Raw genomic sequence first — 22,680 nt, 5'->3', positions numbered from 1 at the left:
GTAGACTCGGGCAATGCCATTTTTAGAACTGATTCATTGTTTTAAGCCCATTAATTTGCCAATGTTGAGGCGTCATTAATAATTTAATAGCAGGAAAATGAATATTCACAAATTGCGCCTAATTAACATGCATGAAAACCTTTTAGACAAGAGAGCGGGCAGTGATGGACCGTAAGGTCTGACCTCTAAGATGTCTGTCGGTGGGTCCCCACGGCGGTGGAGTCAGATTCCCCCGTCACCTGACAAGGGAGCACAGCCACTTTGCAGCTACAACCAACCTCTCGCTGGTGTCTCAAAGCCCTTTAGGGGGCTGACTTTCAGCGACAATGCATTCTATAAAGTGTAATTGGTTTGTAATGTAAGTACCAGCTTGCACTAGTTAAAACAGATGGCGAATCATTTCAAATCCCATTTCTCATGTTTGCAGTGGATATCAATAACGAGAGCAGTCCCCAAACCTGCTTTGACCTTTGGTGGTGGTGATACATGTCATTTGAAAAATTGAGATCGGGCAAGTGACATTTTTCAATTCACAGGAAAGGGAGAACAAGTCCTTATCAAGGCTGTCAATCACAGCTTATCCCATCCTGGATGCCCTGTTGCAGACAAATGATATCACGCCGAAGCGGGAAACATGCATTGCAAAAGGCATGGTGTTTATGCAGTAAGCACACATTTTTTTTTTGTTGTCTTGAGGAGGGCATTGTGATACACCACAGTCTGTATTGCTCTCCTTCCTGTTCAAGCCTGCTACATATTGACTGATGCCTGGAAAGCGTGTTTCTGGTCCAAATGCCATGATAAGCATCTCAGCCGCTTTCAACCTCCCCTGCATGTCAATGGGAGCATAAATTGATTTTTACACGAGATGCGGTCGTTTTTATCATTGGTCATATCAATATGTCATTTATAACCCTGGCCTGACATGAAGATCACAGCACTCTTAATTGGATTGCACTGGGTCCATGAGGAAAGATTCTCCTGCTCAGACCTGATGCATAGTGCTGTGGCAAGAAAATCTTTTAACGGCTCCTGACTGATTTATCCTGTGGAAGGGTGTGGGCCAATCTGTCACCTAGGTGCTCATGGCTTTTCTTTTCTTCTCTCCGTTTTCTTACAAATAAAAATGCAGATAATGTGTTCTGCAGTGCCTTTAATCTGATTTTTTATTCTTAAAAGCAGATGGGCAACTGTCCCTTTTTTAATTCTGAACCTTCCCTGCCTGTATTGTCTCCCTCTCTCTCTCTCTCTCTCTTTCTCTCTCTCTTTCTTTCTCTCTCTCCCTCATCTCCCTCCCTCTCTCTTTCTCGTTCTTATTCTCTGCTTGCACACATCTCTGCCCTTGTCGGGCTGATGAAATCACTGCTGTGCTGCAGATTATCAAAACAGCCCATTACCCTCATGGACTTCAGGATGCTCAGCACAGTGAAACCCATTGGCACACTACTGCGCCAGGCCCGTTCTCAGTTGCCTGTAGCAACAACAGTCTGGGTAGAACAGGGGGGAGAAAGGGAGCCAGTTACTGCAGGAATCTCTGTGGAACACTGATTTTGGATCAATTCACACAGCCTAAATGGAGGGCTGGGGCATCGGATTGGTAGTATAGCCCAGCACCAGGGACACAGAAGCAGGACTGTGACATCTGACTGGAGATTTTTTTTTTTAGATCTGATGTTATTGCTGCTGGTTTATCATTCTTTCTCCTGAAACATTTTTTACTTTGAATCGTGGTGCTTGTCCCTTTTTTCCCCGCTCTCTGTACGGCTTTCATCAACGCGGATTTCGTCCTAAGACAGTAGTGGTTTTGAGACACAACCCCGATCTCAATTCTAGCCCTGTATTTTCAAAACAATTCCAGTATGTCTCAAGTATGACCTTTGTCTTGCACCTTGACGATTTGCATTTTTCCCCTTGTTTTGGCCAGTGATACAAACCAGCGTTGTGTGATCCATATTCAAATTTATTCAAATCAGCTGCACCGCATTTGCATGTGAAATTGAGGGACAGAATTGGGATTTGAAGCCGGGCCGTCTGAATGCTGATCAGCGCGAGCTGGACCAGACGCAATGGGAGTTGTGCAGATATTGCAAATAAGGGGGGAGAGAAGACATGGGTCATAAAGACATTTCATAGTAAACCACATTATATCAGTGTTCTGTTTTCTCTTCCTGCCTTCTTCATACTCTGTGTCTGAGGTCTCCTTGGATAATTCCAATAATTTCATATCATTTTCCTTATTTGTTTACATGTACCAATTAGTGGCGTATTAGTGCCATCCCATACAGTAAACACTATAATAATGAAATATTTAGAAATTGCAAGATTAGACAAATACTTAAGCGCTGGATACAGATTATGTTTGTAATATGTAACAGATGAGGGTGGGGATTTATTAATAAAATTTAAGTTCTGTGTACAGCCCTTCATACATTTTTAAGTGCCTCTGAGATTCATCTAAGCCAGTAATATTTGCACTGTACAAATCTGGCACAAGATAGGGTTCAAAACATGTTAACTATGTGGTACACTTTGCCAAATATCTACAAGTTACATCATATTTTTCTTATGCAGTGTAATTTATTTTATGGTGATTTTTCACTAAAAAAGTGAAAGTATTCTCTCACTATTTAGCACATTAAATAGTGAAAGAATACTTTGCATGATACAAGGCCAAGAGAATGTTGAAGCAGTATAGTTTGTTAAATTGGAATTATTTGAACAGCCTTAGTTTCATGAGCAGTGAGATGGTATGAAATTCTCTATGAAGTGCTTAAAAAGATTAAAAAGTAAAAGTATACCAATTCTTTCAGTGTGAATAATGGAGAGATATTCTGTAGTCAAATATAAGGGATACATATGAATAATGGGACTATTTTTTGCAACGGTTTGTATTGTTCATTTAACTTTTATTTAATATGAAAGGGCTCAGTTAATTGACTGTGGTTTATATTCTTTTGTGCTTTAAATGGCACCCTACTATTTAGTATTGATTTTCTGCTTATAATTATAATATTTACATATTATGAAAACTGTAATCTCTATTTTTGAACCACACTATAAAGTTCAGGAAGTTCAGCAAGTCTGTAACAACAGCTTGAAACAAAACCTCTATATATATATATATATATATATATATGCATCTTTATCTCTATATCTGTATAGATGGAGGTCAGGGGAGTTTCTTCTTTACCTTTGCAGTCTGCTCTGCTTTGAGTAATGTCAGATTAAGGTTTCTCATTATTATCATCAGTATATTCTGTCTGCTCCAAAACTCTTATTCGTGACCTGTTAGTATTTTAGCATTCAAGCCATTGTGTTGCTTTCCTCTACATTTTGTCAGGCCATGTCTTAACTACTAGGCTCTTATTTGTAAAATAGTTATATCCTCAAAAACGGTGTCCAGAGAGCTTTACCGTAGCGAAAGGGGATTTTTAAATTTTATCCAGAAGAGATGGAAAATGAGAACAACATAGAATATTCCACACTGTGCCATCAAGGAAGGAAGGAGAGACCTGGCATTCCCGCAAATGAGCCAAATATCCTATCCATTATAACGCAGATACAGTAAGATTCTCAGGTAAGGTATCAAAACTGGTACAGTATGAAATAAATATCTGTTGCACTGACATTGTTCAGTCTGAACTGAATGGCAGCAGCTCTGTCTTGAATGGACAAACCTTAGTCTGTTTAAAACGGATCTCCTGCAAGCATTTTTTTCTCAATATGGACCTTCTAGTCAGTAAATAACGTGGAAAAATACAAAGATACCGTAAAATGTGAGATCATTAAATTTGGAGCAATTATGCAGCAATGAGAACAAAAGAAAATTGAGGACTGGTTAATTATTTTGTGTAATAAAGTTCTTAACGGCAATTAAATGGCTGGAGGTTTTATTAAGCCCGCTGAAATCTTTGCGTAAAGTTACATGAACCACAGCAAAATGGGTTTTAAGAGTAAAAGCTGGGAGGGTCTCCGAGGCCTCGTTTCAATCCCCCTTTCACAGCTGTGGAGAGCGGACGAGACAGCTGTGCCCAGCTCCTGACTGAAAGGTCTGTTTTTATTCCGCCTGTACCGCTCAGAAGGAGCCAAGGGTGGGGGGGTGGGGGGGGATGGAATCGATTGTTGCTCACCAAATTGAGCTTGTGTTGAGCCGCGAGCTCGCAGCAGATAGAGCCGCCGCGGCTGTCCGCTGTGTTTATCTTCAGGTGGCCTTTTCTGCCTGTGCCGCGCTGCCATTTTGATGTGTTAAGTCATAATGGGTATCTGCTATTCTTCGGAGGGGCTGCCAATAACATCTCGGGCTGAGGGGGGATTACACCTCCCATCGCCATTATGGCGAGCCTCCGCTCTCTCTGTGAAGACCTGTCCTTGTTTTCCTGTTTATTCCCGCAACCTGCCTCCTGCTCTTTGCATTAGATATCAACCTGTCAATGTTACAGTTGTGAGAGATGAGTTTTGGGTCAAGCTTCATGTGCATGCGTGAACGCCATCAGCGGGTTTACATGGAAAGACGCATAGCTGAGCGTCTGTAAATGTAAACGAATGAAAATGTTTTGTGTGTGTGTGTGTGTGTGTGTGTGTGTTTTTGTGTGTTTTGGTCTCTAAAAACAATTTGAGCCTTCAAACCAGCTGTTCATTCCTATTGTCTTTAAATGAGTGGCAATTTCAGCCCCTGCAGTTTCATTCCAAATCACAGATGACAGAATGAAACGTTCACTGAATTTGACATGTTATTTGCAGGGAGGCTAGCACAAGCACAGGGAGGCCAGAGAATACAGAGCACGTGGGACTCCGGCCGTGGGTAGAAAATTTTCTCTTTTTTAATGCAAACAGCATTTACGAACGAAAGGCAACAGAAAACAAGTATTTCTTCAATGGAGGCACATAGTGGGCGAAGCACTCAAATGGATTACATTTCTGTTGTCTCAAGCCTAAATTGGGAGTTTATACAGCTTCTTAATATTGGAATAATAAATTAGCCACCCACATCTTTGCAAGTTTACCCCTCACGTAATTGACTGCTCGCTTTGCAAAGACTAGGGAGCAATGGCGGAATGTCAATACAGAGATACAGCACTGTAAGTGCAGTTGCCCCTTTCTTGTTTTTTTTTTTTTTTTCTTGCTCTTCATTCTTAGCAGCCCTGGGCGACGCTCGGTTTAGCAGATTACAAGTGAAAGAGGCCTTGCAGTTAAGAGGCCTCAGGCTGTTTGTTAATACAATGTGCTGATGAGCTTGGAGCTACTAACCACCTGGGGATGTGAGCAATAAAATGGGAGCAGACACTGAAAGCTGCCTGGAGTCACTGGGTTTTTAGGAAGGCGGAACATCCTCCCAACGGTCGTGAACTCCCAGCACCCTAAAATCTGTACGCCAGCCAATGCCTCGCAGCACCTAAGGTAATGTCCACTTTATGTTTGGTCCCCCATTAGGTTAATGAGCCTTGTTTCAGTTTTATATTGCGGTGCTCTCTCAGTTTCGCTCGACGTCTGCCGGTACGGAGGCACTTTAAACTGCGAGACGATGGGACACCACACACGCCACCTCAGATACTTCATTTTAAACCGTCGCATGACAAATCAATCCATCAAACTGCTAACGCACTGGGAGCATAAATAACCCTAATAGCACTATGTACACCACTTTCCACCCACTATCCTGTGTGCTGCACAGTAATATTGGGGAATGTGTACTATACCTAGGTAAGCTCAATAGGCATTAATGTTGGTGATTTTTACCAGGTAACCAAGAGCACTGTCAGATTCTAGCAAAGTCAGAATTACTCTTTTTTTATATTTCAGATGCGGTTTGAAATTAAATCGCTCATGTACTTTGGCAAATTAAATTGCACCCAAAAAAATCACTGAACAGTCCTTAGCAGAAGCATTGCTGAGTGTCTGAGTAGGCTGGAGAATGTAGTTTGTTTCTTCGTTTGTGGTGTTTACCCCTTTATGCACCCCTATTTTCAGAATCATCACTAATTAGAAATAGGAGATCAACATATTTTTGTACTGTCCTGTGCTTCTTTATAATGAGGAAGCAGCATATAGCCGTAGCATGAGGAAATTGTCCAAATTGCTGACCCTAAAGGAAAAAAGGTTTACTTAAGAAGATGCGAAGTTTACCTGCTAAAATGACATTTCTGTTTATTGGTGCAACATCAATTGAAATGTGATACAAATTACTTTGTGCTTACAGTGCTGTGCTTGTAGAGCACACAGTTACCTGTAGATGTGCATAGTTTTATTTTCTGCACAGGATCATTTCATACATTCTTCATCTCTGGATGAAGTCTTGGCTCAAAGTCAACAGCCATTTTGCCTGCAACCTTTTGTCTGCAGCGACCTTAAGTCTGAATGGAGGAAGAAAAGAGCAGAGGCCCTCGCCAGGTAGCAAATATAGAGAACAGAACTTTATTCAGCACTGTAGGAAGGAAATATAGTAAACCAAGCAGACAGTGAAATGTTCTGTCTAACTGCTTTTTAACTGCTAAATGAAACGAGAATGCGTTACTTAGGGGAGAGTAGCACTTTTGTTAAATCATACTTTAAATCCTTGGCTGAAAAGTGGCGCATGTGGGAAGAGTGTCATGGCCATCGATAGGAGGAACTGCGTATGGGCGTGAATGGAGCTGCTGCTAATGACATGCTGACATGCCAGCCATGCAGCAGACACTGTACATTTAAGCATTTTCTGAAGAATAACAGGGCAATTATAGTACATACCAATAGCACTGACTTAAAGCCTTTATCTTTCCCGTTGCCTGGCTGATGACAGGACTTTTATTTTTTCATTCCTTCTTCTCTCCCCCCCCCCCACCCCCCCCTTCTTGCTCCAACAGATAGTCAAAGCCCTTTCATAATTAATGGATGCTTGATCTTCCTCTAGTTTGAGGCTCTTTGGGCAGCTATTTGTGCATTCACGTTTGGCAGGCAGAGCCAAGGGTGAGGTGCTGTATTCTTCTTCCCTGCTTGCACTCTGACATACATTCAGGCAGAGTTTGGCCTTTGTCTCACCTTTTTTGCGTTTTCGGTCCAAAGCAATGACTTGCTGGAAGAAAGGGGAATAAACACCGCCAATGAAATTAGAAGCCTTAAGTGGCTGGTTATTTACTTTTTAATTGTCTTAATTTAATTCATATGGAAGCAGTGCTATTAGGAGTGTGCTATTCTGCAAGACTTCAACAAGATTACTACTTGCAATCATCATTCCTAGACAATCCGACAGGTGAGACATTCATAATCCTTTGGTTATTTATTTATTTTATTATCTTCTTCAAAAGTGGATTTTTTTTTGAAGTGTCAGAAAGGAGATTAAATAATTATAAGTGACACACTTTTAGCATCGTCTTGTGTAACACACTATGGGGCTGATTTTCATGGTTGTAATGCAAATGGCAGACACAATGTGCTGTTGTGTAAAGATAACACGCATGGGTTGGGACAGCACAAAAATACGATTTTCACACCTGGAGCACCTGACAGGAAATGTGCAGCCACTTTAAGTGAGGTGTGTGTGCAGTGTTAGGCGCTAACTTTGGTGCAGCCATGTATTTTGTAGGTATGTTTAAAGGACTTTGATATTTAGCTCTGCGAGCATTACCTGCCCTTTATTCTTTAATTTACAGGTGATACCTGATGTTCCTCGGATGGGGGCTAGTGCTACGCATGCTTCTGTGGGCACTTAACCATGTACTTATAGCATGTGAGCTCTGTATACTGCTGTCCTAGGCAGTCAAGAAAAGAAAAGGGCAAAAATATGAAGATGGCTGTAGCAGCCAATTTCATGCACTTACTTATGTTCTGTGCACACCTGTCTTGCAGTAAATGGTGAATGAAAATGAATTTGGTCTTCCTAACGGACACATGATGAAAACGTTGCCCAGTATGTTTGGGACAGCAGTTCAGAATTCCTCGAAGGACATTGTTAAATCAAAATTCGTATCATTCAAGGCGATTAGATAGTTTTGGGGATGACAGTATATATATATTTACCTTTATTGTTTCAGAAATTGCCATTTCTATTCAGTGCTGTCTCTCTCTCTGTCCTGGTAATACTGCACAGATCAAAACTTTCTCTCTTCAGCCGTCCTGCAGGAAAGAAAGCAGCCAGTTAATTTGTCTCTCAGTTTGAAAGTCTCATTAAAACGTTGATGAGTTTAAGGATAGCCTGAGGTGGGAGGCCTCATTTATAGCTCTGCAATCTGACGCTCTCGTCCTTTCTGTTGCCTCTGGATGCAAAACAAAATGCGAATGGCCGATACAATATAATCAATACAGAGCACCCTCCCTCCCGAACGCATTATGAAGCTGTGCTTATTTATACATGCCTTCCTGATGGGATGCTAACATTTTATGGCACTTCTTTATGCTTTCTGTGATTGAGACAGAGGTAGTGGGAGTGAGAATTGATTTGACCTTTTTTTATAGCATTACAAATATAAAGTGGATCGACTTTCATTGGGGGGCAGTGACATTGGGCGTTCTAATTTAGGTAGTTACATTGCGCCCAGGTACCAATAGCAGTAGAAGGTCACCCACCAGGAGAACGACTACTTTTTAATGCACACACAGCTGGCTTCTTTGCCAGGAACAGTGTGTTCTGTTTCCCTATTACACACCTTGACACAGACTTAAACACACATACCTGGCCATAAAGAACTGATCCTAAAATCATGACGGCGTGAGTGAAAGAACGCGTTTGGTCCCATCTTGTCAGACTTCTCATGGCTACCGTTAATCCAGTGTAGTCTAAAGAGAATTCATAGTGATAAAAGTTATATAGATGCAATCTTCGATTTATTACAGCGTGTAATAAAATGAGCTCCTCTGCACGATTCGTGAACCCAATTAAACAGGCACATGTTGCTGTATACACTGCCTCTAATTAGAAACAGACAGCTCCTGTCTTTTAATGTTAGGATATAACTATTAGTCTCCTCTACGTGGCTGGTATTACTCTTCCTGCCTCCCCTTCTGCACTGCAGTCCTCTTAGTTTTTGTTTAGGTTTACAATGGGTTAGGCCTTGCCCTTACACAAGCTATGGGAAGGGTCATTTTGGCTGAATGGTCACTGATTATGTGCATATTATTTTTAAGTGCATTAAGTGCATATTATTTTTGTATTTCATGTATTTCAAAGCAAAATCTAAGAATTTAGTTGCTTTATGGTGCATATAAAGCGTGAAACTGATGAAAACTGCAGATCCTCACGGTGGGCAAAGGACTCATAAAGAAACAGGAACAATGGAACAATAGGAAGTATATACGGCATATAGAGATAATGGCTTTTTGTGGCAGTCAGTTGGTGGAGAAATGCCAGCACGCTCAGATGGTGCTGGTACCACGGACATTACTGTAGAGATGATTGGCCGGGAGAGCTATCCCTGATCGCTGTGGCTGAAGTTTAATTTGAGATTAAAATGGTTTTCCCTCTCCGGCTGTTGTTGACCCCCTGAAGGAGCCTGACGGAGCTGGGGGAACCGTCGTCCTTGAAGCCTCGATTGCCATAAATTACGCTCCCGCCTCTGCCCTGTTGCTTCTGTCTGGGAGGCGATCTGCCCGTCACCTGCCAGTGGAGATATTTCAGCACCTCATGTCTCCGAGAGGCCCGTGACCCCCTAATGACTGACACCTCTTGCACACGCCGGTTCAGCTTGTATTAACAGCCAATCAACAGGACAAGGCTGCCTTACACCTCCAATGAATAGATCATTTTCATTTCAGAGCCACCATTAATCACCAGCAGCAGCAGCAGTGGCTGGGATTGCGGGGGGGGAGGGCGGGGGGGGGTGGGAGGTGGAGGGCAGTGCAGAGGATGACAGATTTTGAATAGACAGAAATGCATCTGGTCGACAGGCGCAATAAGGGAAAACAAAAAGTAATTCTAAAGTTCTTCGTTTCAGGGGGGAGTTGTGAACAAAGCCTACCGCTTGTCAGAGGAGGGTAAAGGAATTGTATTTAAGAATACACACACAAAAGAAGAAAAATAGCTATTTTTGGACTCTCAAATCTTAATGTCCAGCTGTTTTCTTGAATTTTAATTTGCCATTTACAACACCAGCAGGAGCAAATACCCTGTTGATAAAACGTATTAATTCTGCTGCCCTGCCCAGTAAGACGGTTATTATTCTCTGTCCAGTTGTCCTAGTGACTCAGTAATGAACACCAGGATGGAACACTGTGGGTTGTTGCCACAACACATAAAGGGAGTTCAGGTAGTCCGACACCTGTCAGCACCAGAGACAACATAGGGAAATGAGTCAAAGAAAGCTTTGAAATGTGCCTCTGCCACTGTCACACTAGAATTCTGATTATCCCTCACAGATGGCTGTATGTGTTCTAACCAGAGGAATGTAGCCTCCTCGCTGGTAAATAAAGTCTACTGTAGTTTAGGGTTTTATCTTTGTGTTTAGCCCAAACAAAAAAAATCTTGAGATTGACTGTTTATGGAAAAGGCCAGTGAATTCCCCGTGACCCCCGTGAGTCTTCATCACAGAACCTTATTGTGGTCCGAGTGGTGCATTTGTGCAGAAAGAGCAAAGGTTTCTTTTTGGTCGGGGGCTTGCATTTGTTCATTGACTTGGCAAGGCCATCCTGCGATGTTCAGAGGATACAGTGGAGCAAAAGCACACTGTTCCGTGCTCTGTTCTCTAGCACTGCCGTCATTCAGAGACCAACACACGTCCCCATTTCCCCATTTTATCAAGTTACACCCTCTGGGCCTCTGATTCATGCTAATGACGGGTAGCCTATCATTTCTCTGATAAAACTTATATGTTAGATTAGTGGCCTTTATTTCAATATTGTCTGGCAGAACTGCAGCAGAAGGTGACATAATTTTTAGATTTCACAAGCACACTTATAAATATGGGAAACTTAGAAGCTTGTTTCGTGCATTACACATTGTTGGTAGAATATTATATAAATAGTCTTTTCATACTTTACCTTTCATTAAATATGCTTAGCATTCTTATCCAGAGTGACTGATACAGCTTACAAGTTTTACATGTCATGCATTTATACAAGAGGCTGTTTACTCGGGCACATCAGTTTAGTACATTGCCCAAGGTAAAAAAGCAGTGACTCACCCTGCACTAGATCCAGCAACCTTTATGGCAACCCCTGCAATCCCTTCCCACTGCAATGTATGTATGCATACACATGCATACATACATTATGCTGTATATTAAGGAATGTATATAAAACAAATAATGCTTTGCCAGCAACTGCAGTTAGGTTGTTTATTGGGTTTTGCAGACAAAACACTGAATCTTCAGCCAGCATTGCTTCAGGTAATTGAAAATACCCTAGAGGAATTGAAAAAAGATAACACACTGCCTGCTAATTTATCAGTACAATCAACTGATTGGTCACTGCAAGCATTCTAAAGAGAGGGGTTGCAAAGACTATTGGTAGCTTACAACGTTCTATTGCTGTACATCGACTTATGTGCCAAGTCAAACTGTATTGCCTCAACACAAAGATTGCAGGCAATTAACTTTACAATTTCTTGTAAACATGACCATGTAAGGGCAGCCCTTTAACTTCCTGGATGTGATATCTTTCACAGAGGGAGCTGTTGAGCTGTGAACGGGCTTATTTATTCTAAATGAAAGGCTTCTGTAACACACATAAACCTTTAAATACAGAAAATAACCTTAGTTTTCTGATAGAGAGTATTGAGCTATCAGCTTTTCAGAAAGTAAGGGGAATTTGGCCAGAATGTAAATTTGATGCAGGAAACAAAATGTTCACATTTAAAGTCTGCCCTTAAAAAATTGCCATGGCAACAACAACATGGTAAAACTATTCCAAGACAATGCCAGCTCTCTTGGTACTGACTGACTGTCTTTGTCGCAATCACATTAAATATAATTCTTTGTAATATTCTTTCTATGTAAGTCTTTAGTCAATGTTTGCTTTTTGATTGCTTTCAAGGGATGGCATACGACAGCATCAAGTCTGTCATAGCGAGGCTTTTCAACAGCGTTTTCATGATGGCCAGATTTTTTACCATTTCATTTTATTTTTAAAGCATTTGCTATTGATAAAACATCAGCAAGAAATAAGAAGCATGTGCCTGTGTAAAACAAAAAAGCCACATACTTAAAATAGGCATAGCCAATATTTATTGCATTCAGAATAAAGCATAATTGTTGCCATCTCTTTGTTTATCATGATCTCTTTGTTACAAATGATCAATTTAGAAAAGATAAGTGCCCATTAAACTATACTGACAAACATTCCCGTTCCATAATCAATAACAATTAGAAAACCCAACTAACAGGGATGACAGGCCATATTAACACAAGAATGGGGTGGTAATATTTACTTATTATGCCAATGTTTTGGACACGTGAAATGTTATGCTGGAGTTTCAAGTACATGCAAATTTTCATGCATATTAATCATAATGAAACAAGCTAATGATAAAACAATCAAAGGGCCAGCTGGAAGTCAGTTTTTTTTTTGTTATTCTGCAAATGTGGAAACACATAAATTTTTAAATCCTTTTGCAGTGCTTGCTTTGTCATCTCACCATCCCACACTGTGAAGGCCTGTCCACTCACTCTTGCAAACTGTAATCAAGTGCAGTCACTCTCCCTTTACTTACACAAGCCGTTACACAAACCCAGGACATGTCGGCCCTCAGCAGAAGTGTTTGACTCAGAAGTGTGAGATGAAATAACCTCCATCATGCCTTAACGCGCAGCTTTGATGTTGTGAATGAGTGTGAAGTCATAGGTCCACCTCTTTGAGACTGTTTTTTTTTTTTTTGCCAGCTCTCCATTTTACTTTCCTTCAGGAGCTTGAAGCCTTACCCTGTGTCTTTGGCTCCCGGGAAAGGTCAGAGCACAGTGCTCTTGGACATCTTTCGAGGGAACAAGGAAAATAACAGCACTTTTACTGTTCCAGAGATAATTCTTAAATTGTGTTACTTCCAACAGTAGGGAGATGTAATTCACCTCTGGTTTTGTTTTAGTTTAACGTGAGTACTCCCCAAGCACTGGAACACATTTCCTAATCTAATCCTGTTGAGGACTTCATTCAAGGAGAAGTTACCACTTTGCATCAATTCCAGATTGAATAGTCTTGTATGATACTTCCGTGTTATAGACAGTATTTCCATTTTTATTTAATACTCAACGTGCTCTTCTCAAAGGCAGAAATCTAAAGCACAGTTCTGTGCTGGTTTCTGTCTTTCAGATGACACATAATAGTGGGACAGATGGATTAGAAATTACTGAAATTATTTAAGTACATTCCCTTCATTTTTAAAAGTTTGCCTTTCTTATTTCATTTGAATGTTTCCACGTTCCACAAAACCTGTTAATGCTTCGACATATGGATTATGGTCCCTTTTTAAGATGCACAAGTATGTCATTGATTGCCTTGCTTGTGTTCCAGTGACTGCATTGGTTTCTCCCTTTTCACAATCACAAGACATTGTGTTAAAACATAATGCACTAGGCATTGTTAATCATGTTCATCAGTTGTTTTACCATAAGCTATATTTTTGAAACTGCTCATTGCTTTTCGGCGCTGAGGTCTCTTGTTATTTGTGGCTGGTGTAACTCTAACATCATATAACCTCAAAGCCATCATGTAACCCCAAGTGACCGTCATATAACCCCTTTCTTACTATAGCGTTGAAAATGCAAAGTAGATGAAATGGTAGATATACTTGTGGCTGAAACAACCAGTAACCAATAGCTTTTGTACTGTCACACATAACATAAAGTCATGTTTTACTCTAGCGTTGATTGACGTTGGTGTTCTGTATGGTTTTGAGTAATACTGACATTTTATTCACTTACCGGATGAAAAGTGACATCCGATTTCAAACTAAGCCCTTCTGCATGCAGGAAAAAAAAAAGATATGAAAGAAAAAATGTCTCTATTTGAAATACCACTGAGATTATGAAACGCACTTTATTGCCTGTTAATGGGGAAGTGTAGAAGCTTCCCTTTATTGCTCTGGGAATGTAAACATATTGATGAGGGATGGTGAGAGGGCGTGAGTTCACCCTGGGGCTACTGGGAATGGCAGCAGCAGAGGACAAAGGTGTCTGTTTACCTGTAAATATCCCCCTGCCCAGCCATCTGCTCCAGCCGCATTCTTAACACATAGCTACCGCCCACCCTGCCAGGGGCCCCCTGCAGCTGTGGAGGAAGAGAAAACGTGTGTGTGTGTGTGTGTGTGTGTGTGTGTCTTTGGGGTTGTGTGCAGGGTGAATGTTGAGGACATGGTTAGTCAGTCTCTCTCTCAAGTTCTCAGCCTATGTCTCAGACTGGTTGTGGTTTTTCAAAGCGCCTTCTGTCTCTCTCCTACCTCATTTTTTTTCTTTGTCATCAGACACAGATTTTGTGGCCTCCAGAAACGTCAAAGATGCATATCATACATCTGCTGGCTTTCTACTGTGACACTGTAATTTTTTGTGAGATGGCAAATTTGTATTCATCTTTTAATTGGAGTATTATAATAAAAAGCTAAGCTCTGTGTATTGCTTTGCATTACAGTATTGGAGCTTCTCGGAGGTTGATTTTCACACTTTTCCCAGGACCTATCATAACCTCTGGTCAGATCCCCAAATTCCCCATGAATTACAATATGGCATGATTTTCTCCATTTGATATTCCTCATGAGATTAAGCACTGGCCTCAGTTTTGATAGCTGCCAAAAATAATATTTTCCAGAGACTGACTTTCATGCCAAGACATTGTGCTTTTGCTTTTTTTTAAATTTTGTTTTGTCTGGTATGGTCTAGGGTGACTTTCATTGTGGTGGGTTGATTTTATGTTGCCCACCTTTGGGATTCTTATCTATACTTGCCTGTATTTTTCACCGCTCATTTAACTTCTGTTTATCCTCAATCTCAAATAAATAATTGCCTCTGAATTCAGGCCTTTCAGGGCTTGGGAGGCCGTGGAGTGCCGTTGAGGCAAGGGTGTTGTTGACAATGGCGCGGAGTTATCACCAGTGCAACAGTGTTCACAGCATCCAGAGGGGAGTAGGGCAGAAGAGCAGCGCTTTCATTTCCAGCTCTGCCGCCTTTTGCTAGGAGATCCCGGGCAATAATGGAAGGCTGTCAAAAGGGGGGAGATACCGAGGAGCAGGGATTCAGAGGCTCACAATTACCAATCTTGTGCTTAATATCTGGCAAGCAGCGAAGCCGGAATTCACCGCCGCGGCCTGCTGCCATTCAGGTTAGCTGGAACAGGTTGGAGGTGCAGGTGCAGGCCCTGAGTGTGTTTGGATGTGAAGCATCAGCACCAGTCTCTCTTCTGTCTTTACAGTGAGATAAGCAACACCCAGGAGGGGCTTTCAGACAGACATTTTAGGTTGAGAATTGATGCAGCCAAGGCCAGTTCAGGCGTACATATTAACAATTGCTTCCTCAGAAACATTTCCAGTGGTGTAGGTGTCCTGTTACATCATTTGCATTGTATCCTGTTTGAGGTTTCTTCATATTTCTCTTTGAATAATTGATGAATATCAGGCTTTTGCCCTGTAAGTTGCCAAGTCTAAAATTGATTTGTGGGAGTGCATCATGGGAAAAAATCTAAAATCTTTAAAAAAAAAACAACAAAACTACAATGAAAGAGGAAATCATGCACGCGCACACACACACACAGACACTCACACACTAAGCCAAATAATATCAATTGATACTGAATCACAAGTGATTATTTCAGTTATTTCACAATTAACACGTATGTACATATGCATATGGAAAATACTTGCAGTCTGCCTCTTTCTGAGAGGTCAGAGCTTAATATGTGTCATTACAGTGCATTTGGATGACAATCTGTGTTTTTATTGTTACCATTAAGGCTCTTAACATTCATTGAAATATGTTTTTTTAATCAAATCAGTAAAGGTTTAAAGATTCACAGATATCCCCCAGGGTGCAGTTTTTTTGATGCATCTTTTTTAACCTTAAGGTTTTCATTAATAAATTTTAACATCAGAAAATATAAAGCCCAGTTTTAATTATGATAACACTTTGCTAAGAGAGGGGTTTTAGGAAAATACAAATTAAAACAGCAAATGGAGCGAATGTAAGCAGGATTTATTTTATTTTTTCATCCCACTAACAAATCGTTGATGTGAATTTTAATAACACTCACTTCTGTTTATAGTGTGGATTGATTTTTTTGTCCCCTCCCCTGATTGAAATTAATTGAATTGAGCACAAAGTATTTAGTGTTTGTTTGGCTGGTTTAAACTGATAATACAATTTAAATAGTGGCTAGTGAGGACCGTTTAAACATGGATCCATTGCTTTATTTTGTTCTCAATTTAATTGAGTAAGTTTCTTTTCACTGTGATGGACATGTGCAATATTAAGGATCCCCCCACGGTCAAGTCATATTGAAAATCCTCTTGCATAAAGCAAACTGAATTGCAAGCCAGTCAGACAAAAAAGGAAGTAACTGCCGAGAGATTGCCCATTTTCCCCTCTTTCAATAACCTTAAAGAATCTTTGTCTGTGCAACTATTGCATTTCAGCATCCCACAATGCCAGGTAATCATAAGGAACTATTTGACTGCTTTGTTAAATGCTCAATTTCACTTTCACTTTTCACAGCTCCACACGAGCTGCTTTGATTCTTCCGGAAAGAAGGGCATGTTGAACTGTGTTCATCCCATCCCTTCTGTTGTTCTGTACCGCACCATCAGATTGTCTGCCACCAGGTTTATATTGTGCTGTCAGGGACTAGTAGATAATAGATTGAATATGGAAAAAAAGTGAAAAAAGGTACAACGAGAGCTGAGCTGCTTGGAGGAAATTTCAAAAGCAAAGTAAATAAAAGAAATACAATAGCCATATTCAGCGCCTCGGCGATGGCTGTGATACGTGTTGTTTTACGTGTATAGGAAGCGCTCTGAAAGATCAGTTTAATCTCACTACGCTGAAACGTGCTGTTTGAGATCCTGTTCCATAACGGCATCTGGCTGTTTCTGTCGTGCTTCTAGGAAAGTCATTTCAAGGATGTCTTCTTAAAATACCTAACGTTGTAAATGCAAGAAACAGTGATTTGGATTCATTGAAATTTGGCATCGAGTTAATAAGCTGGGGCCGTCGTGAATTGTGCCAAGTTCTGAGAAAAGTCTTCACTTTTAGGGTCTCTGGAGCTTGAAACTCATTTTACAACTGATTAAATGGCTGAGATGACTGGGTTTCGCCGTAGCCTCTCATTCTAGTCTCTCACTCTCCCTCCCAAACTGCAGTCATTTATTGGGGAAGAATGCAGTGAACTTCACTCTATGTACAAGCTAATGAACCTTTTCTAATGACAACTGGTGTGCCATATAATGTCACTTAATTTTTTTTTTTTTTACCTTTTCTCACTCTCTGTGCATAAATGAAGTCTTAATTTGTCAAGTGCCGAGCCAGAGCTTTGAATCATGCAAACATATCTTAATTATGTCATCTGAAAAAGGTGTTGTCGAGGACAGAGAAGGTTATTACAATAAATCTGAATTCTAATTTAGCTGATGAACAACCCCCCACCTACACACGTAAACGCACACATACACACGCACACGCACGCTACACAGGGAGTGAGAAACAAAAGGACTGTCACTGTATCGTATGAGTTTTTTTTTCTTTTCCTCATCATTGACCTTCCCTTTTGTTTTCCTGTTCCATGTGCCTTTTCTGCAATTTGCACAAGTGCAGGATTCGTTTCGAACCTTATCCTTTATGGCACATCGACAGCCATGTTCATAACAAATCTCCGTCTCCTTTGTAACCTTTGAAAGCGTCACAAGAGGGGGATGAAATATTGAAATCCCACGTCCATAAATTCAGATTGAGAGCGGTCTCTGAACAAATGACGGAATATAATGTTGACACCTTCACATTAGAGCAGATGATTTGGTATTTTGTGTTGCACATCCGCTCGGCTTTATGATGCCTGTCGTTTTTTTTTTTCTTCTTTTCAGGGCAGTTTACTCCAAGATGAAATGGCACTGCGCTCAATGAAATAGTTCTCCTCTGTTCCTACCCCATGAAAATAAATATTCTTTAGAGAGCGCCCGTCGGGCAGCACCCACAGTAAACTCATAGTAAATCTGAGACATGGTGACAACGGAGAGTTTGTCTTTTGTGTAACCCACTGGTTCTCCATTGTCCTCAGTTCCACCTCACTAACAGCCTTTACTAATGTGACCAATTGCGCACACAAATGCATTTCTGCTAATTGTGTACCTTTTCTTTCAGCCATTATATTCCAGGTTTTGTGAGTTTTCATTTATTTTTTTTCCCCCACTGACGTTACTTCTGCTGTCCCCACACATAAAATTATAACTCTCAAAGCAGGTTTCATCGTTATTAATATTAATAATAATAATAATAATAACATGAATATGTGTTGAAAAATAATTACTAAATAATTAAGGTAAAAATAAATAAATATCACTCCTACAAATAAACACCTGTTCATAAACCTAATAAAGTTAATAAAGAGCAGGGGCACAAAATGTACTTACTGTTTTTATTCAGAAGATAAAACATATAATTGCATGAATTGACTCACTTTCTCATGTTTAACATTCATTCATTCTTTGGTTCATTTAAAAATATATATATACATTTTCAGAATGTAGGACAGTCACAAACCCAGCATGCGTCTGGTTTGTACAGTGACTGTGTGAATGTGATAGTGTCGCAGATCTGGTGAAAGGTTTCTGAAGGACAGGAGAAGCAAGCTAACATTAGAAACTGAGACTATTAAAATGAGTATATATGCTGAAGCAGCAATGTTGCTGCTGCCTGGGAAGGTATACCCTGCTATCACTGGCCCGAAAGTGGTGGTTAGACTGTGGGTGGTCTTGTGGTCTGCGGCAAGTAATATCACATTATTGCACAAATGGCTTTTTTATGCATCCAGTAATTTATGAGCACAAATGTGGGTCTGGTTCATCGGATTATAAATCAAAATTAATATGCTCAATATTTTAGTCAATTTAAAGAGAGTTAGTTAAGCAAAAAGCAACTGTTTTCCTTTGTGTTATTTATTGTTTTTTTTTGTAACTTGTGATTGGTTGTGTCTGGTGGTGAGCATGAGAGGCAGTGTGAAAGCTGGAATATGCGCCTCTGTGCCATTTTTCTGGGCTCTTGTACAGTAATGAGTTTTATTGTGTGATGCCACTTGTCGGTATGTATGTACCCAGCCTAACTTTTCAAAGCAAACCATTTAAACATGGATGATTTAACACAATTTCTTCTGCTGTGATCTGACGTAGGTAGCTAAATATTCAAAAGCAAATCTCTCCATTCAGCAGATGCTTAGTGTCTGTGACAAGCGCTGTTTCTCTTTGTAGTGGCAAAATGACAAGAGTCAGGCAAAATCTTGCCACATGCTTAGTTTCCCGCTGCTCAAAATGGCCCTGTAATGTATTTTAAATGTGAAAAACTCCACAATGATTTCCTGGCTACTCCATCACGTAGCAGCAGCTAGACCACAAATACTTTCTGACTCCCGTAATGGATAAGCTATTCAAGACACCATATTCTTATGAGGTGTTCGGCGCTGTGAACTATGAAGGTATTAGAGGAGTCATCTCCAGGTTTATGTTTTTGTGGAAAAAAAAAGTTGATTTGGTGGCAGTAAAAAAATAATAAATGAAATTAAAATATAAGCACTTGTCAAGCTTTACAAATGCAGATGTGAACACTGGATGTCATTAAAGCAAGTAAACAGTTCTCTCTGACAGCAGTCATTAGTTTAATTTGCCATGTCCCAGAAATTCAAAGTTGAAGAGTGAACTAAGAGGATTTGCTTTTTTTTCCCCTCTTCTTTCTTGATCTATGTGAAATATGCATTAGAAAAATATTAATGTGGCTCTGGTTGTCTCCTGTAAACAATGTTATTTTCTCATTAAGTTTATTAATGATATCCCAAATGGACGGTCACTTTATTTAACTGCGGCGTCCTGCAGAGTGCTCTCTGAGGCTGTTGAATGATAGCTGGAGCCATTTATAATGCTGGAAAGCACAGACTGACCCAAAACATGCGTGCTCTGCCAGATTCACTGAAAAAGATGCATTAACATAGCCCTAGCTAGCTATTGTCGAGTACTTCTAGATGCCCTTCTCCTGGCAGTCTAAAGTGTAACTTTGATAAAGTTCATAAAAGTAAGGCTTTCATTGAATTTATTATGCGAAAGACAGAAAACTTAATGTACAAGTTAAAATTCTGCCTCCACTGAACGTAATAAAAGAAAATCTGCAATGAAGACTGGCTCTCTATGCATGAATGAACTTGAATTTTGTGTCCAGACTCCCCAACACTGCAAACATTATCTGCCTTTCACATTTTGCCACAAATCTGCTTCATGTGGCATTTGCCAGCCTCACTAGTTTCATATAGTGGGTACCAAGGCTTGTAGCACCCCAGTCTGAACTCAGTTATTTCCTGTCAGTAAATGACGCTGCTTGTGAGTTTTTTTTCTGCATGCTGGCAAATGATGAGCAGTTCTTGGTTGTGATACATCTCTGTGTATCTTGTCTCTGCATGTCCAGCATCCATATGCCAGTCTCTCTGTCGCTTCATTCTCCCACACTGTCAGAGCACCCAGGGACGACAATGAAAACCACATGGGTGATTCAGAGGCTGCTTGTGTATGGCAGCAGTTTGTGTGTTTGCAGCATTGTCACCCTCGAGCCAATATGTAACCCTGTCTTTTTTAGTCTTGATTAGGGTGACTGTAAATCCTTGGCCCGAAGAATCCCCCTGCCGGTCCCCTAATGACACCGTGCCACTCCCCCAGCATTGTCCCGAGCTGTTCGGGGTGAATCTGTCAGAGCTGATTGGAAAGAAATAGAGGTGAACTTCCGAGTGCTTTGTAGAGCGAGTTCATGCTGCCACCCCTCCCCTCTCCGTTACTTGCGGGTAAGAGGAAAAGGCTGTTTTATGAGGACGCACACTATTAACTGTGACTCGTACCGTTTCTTCCTTTAAAAGGGTTACCATTGGCTGGTATGGTCCAATGCAGCATAACAAAGAGATGGTAAGGAATTGAAATGGATGCTGTAAAGGGAAGGGTTTCCAATGCAAAGGAAGTGAAGTGAAAGGAAGCTTGAACTCATTTTAAGCTGTTGTCCTTGATGGTGAAATGCTTATTTTTCTTCTCATGAAGGCTGAGCTGAATTGGGTGGATCGCTCTGAAATGCAGACATTATTGAGCTGGCTCTGTAGGTCAAGGAGAGACTTTTTTCTTCTTTTCCTTAGTTTGGCCACATCATCTGAAAATAATGTCAAACATATGTTTCTATTCACATCACCACTGGTGAAAAGCATGATTTTAGCATCATCCCTCTGATTGGTTATTTGATTGTTGCGGTGTGGTAATGGATGATAAAAGCTAGAGACTAACAGAAGAGGAGGAAAATCAGTCCTCCATCAAAAAGAAAAAATATAAAAAGGTATGCAGGAGCATCTGCATCCACCTGCCAAGTTCGCCTCGGTTTTGCTGTCTTCCTGTTAACCCTTACCTGGATAAACCGTTTGCTTCATGGGAGGCTGGAGACAGGCAGTACAGTACCCGTCTTTCTGCTTCTAAGACGTGCTTTTAGGAGAGCTCTGTTTCCACCATGTGTGTATCAATCGGGCTAAAGCTGCATAGTAATCTCAACATTTCGTTACGTCTGTGCTTTCGTTTCCCAGCTGATCCCCCTAAGACACCAGGAGATCTTTGAAGTTCCGACTTGAAAGGGCCAATTTGAATAGCAGCGGAGCGGGATCCGGAGGCTCTCTGTAAACACTGATTACTGACAGGTTAATGAAGCGGGCCCACCGGCTCCAGTCCCAGAGCACTTAAGCGTCAGGGCAGCCATATCTCTGAGAGGAGGCTAAATCTAGAGCAGTAAAAAAAAAAAGAAAAGTGACAATGTGTTTAACCCTGCATTGAAACTTCAGGTTGGTACTGCATCTACAGGTATTTAATGTTGCTTTACCTGCCTATGTACAGTAGGCCAAAGGCTATACAAAAATCTTAAAGTACTGATAGATGGATACAGGGCTACATTCAGTTATTTGCTTTTGAGCTGAGAAAGGGATTGTGGGTAACACCCTGGCTCTCACAGACATGGAAAAAGCTGATTGACTGATTGACTGCTCAGTATCCCACAGTTGTTGCATTTACCTCAATGGTGCACTTAACCCAAACTCACCCTGCTTCCATTTATCCTGAGGCTTTATCAAGGCAGCAGTGCAGACCTCCCTGGTTTTGACTCAGTAAAAATAAGCTTACTTGGCAAATCCTGAGAGAGTGATTCTGGCACATTGTTTTTCGACCATAGTAATAAGGTGAAATAGGCACCGGCGCTGCCCATGCTTATACTGAAGGGGTGTTACGGCTCTCTTGGCAACATTAGCTAAGAAATGCAGTTGAGCTGCATTGAAACAGTGGCCTTGGATGCCAGTCGTCTCATATTTTTTTTTTTGTTTGTGTCTTGTGTCTCTCCCCCAGTGTCGGCCCAGATCCTGAAGGCCAGCCTGGACACGATGGAGCGTCATATCCAAAGGCTAGAGAACGACATCCAGAACTTCCCCAAGACCGAAGACAAGCAAGATAAGTTTGTGGAAAAGATGTCCATATCCTTTCTGTGGTCCAAGGTGTTTTGGGCGTCACCTCGGTTTAGTGCCCGGTGTTGTGGTGGAGGTGAA

The 22,680-nt window shown here is 40.9% G+C and overlaps 1 protein-coding gene across 2 annotated transcripts in view; it reads left to right on the top strand.

Moving 5' to 3' along the window:
- The window catches only part of diaph2 (diaphanous-related formin 2), a 397,085-nt gene that overhangs the window by 276,315 nt on the left and 98,090 nt on the right, over positions 1-22,680 (top strand). For both annotated transcript variants that reach the window (XM_036548047.1, XM_036548046.1), the window contains one exon: positions 22,484-22,608. In XM_036548047.1, coding sequence (XP_036403940.1) covers positions 22,484-22,608 — 125 coding nt within the window. The remainder of the gene's footprint in view (positions 1-22,483; positions 22,609-22,680) is intronic.

The sequence above is a fragment of the Megalops cyprinoides genome, chromosome 16 (assembly GCF_013368585.1).
Source record: "Megalops cyprinoides isolate fMegCyp1 chromosome 16, fMegCyp1.pri, whole genome shotgun sequence".
Classification (NCBI taxonomy): Eukaryota; Metazoa; Chordata; class Actinopteri; order Elopiformes; family Megalopidae; genus Megalops; species Megalops cyprinoides.
This window is presented reverse-complemented; position numbering and strand designations above follow the sequence as displayed.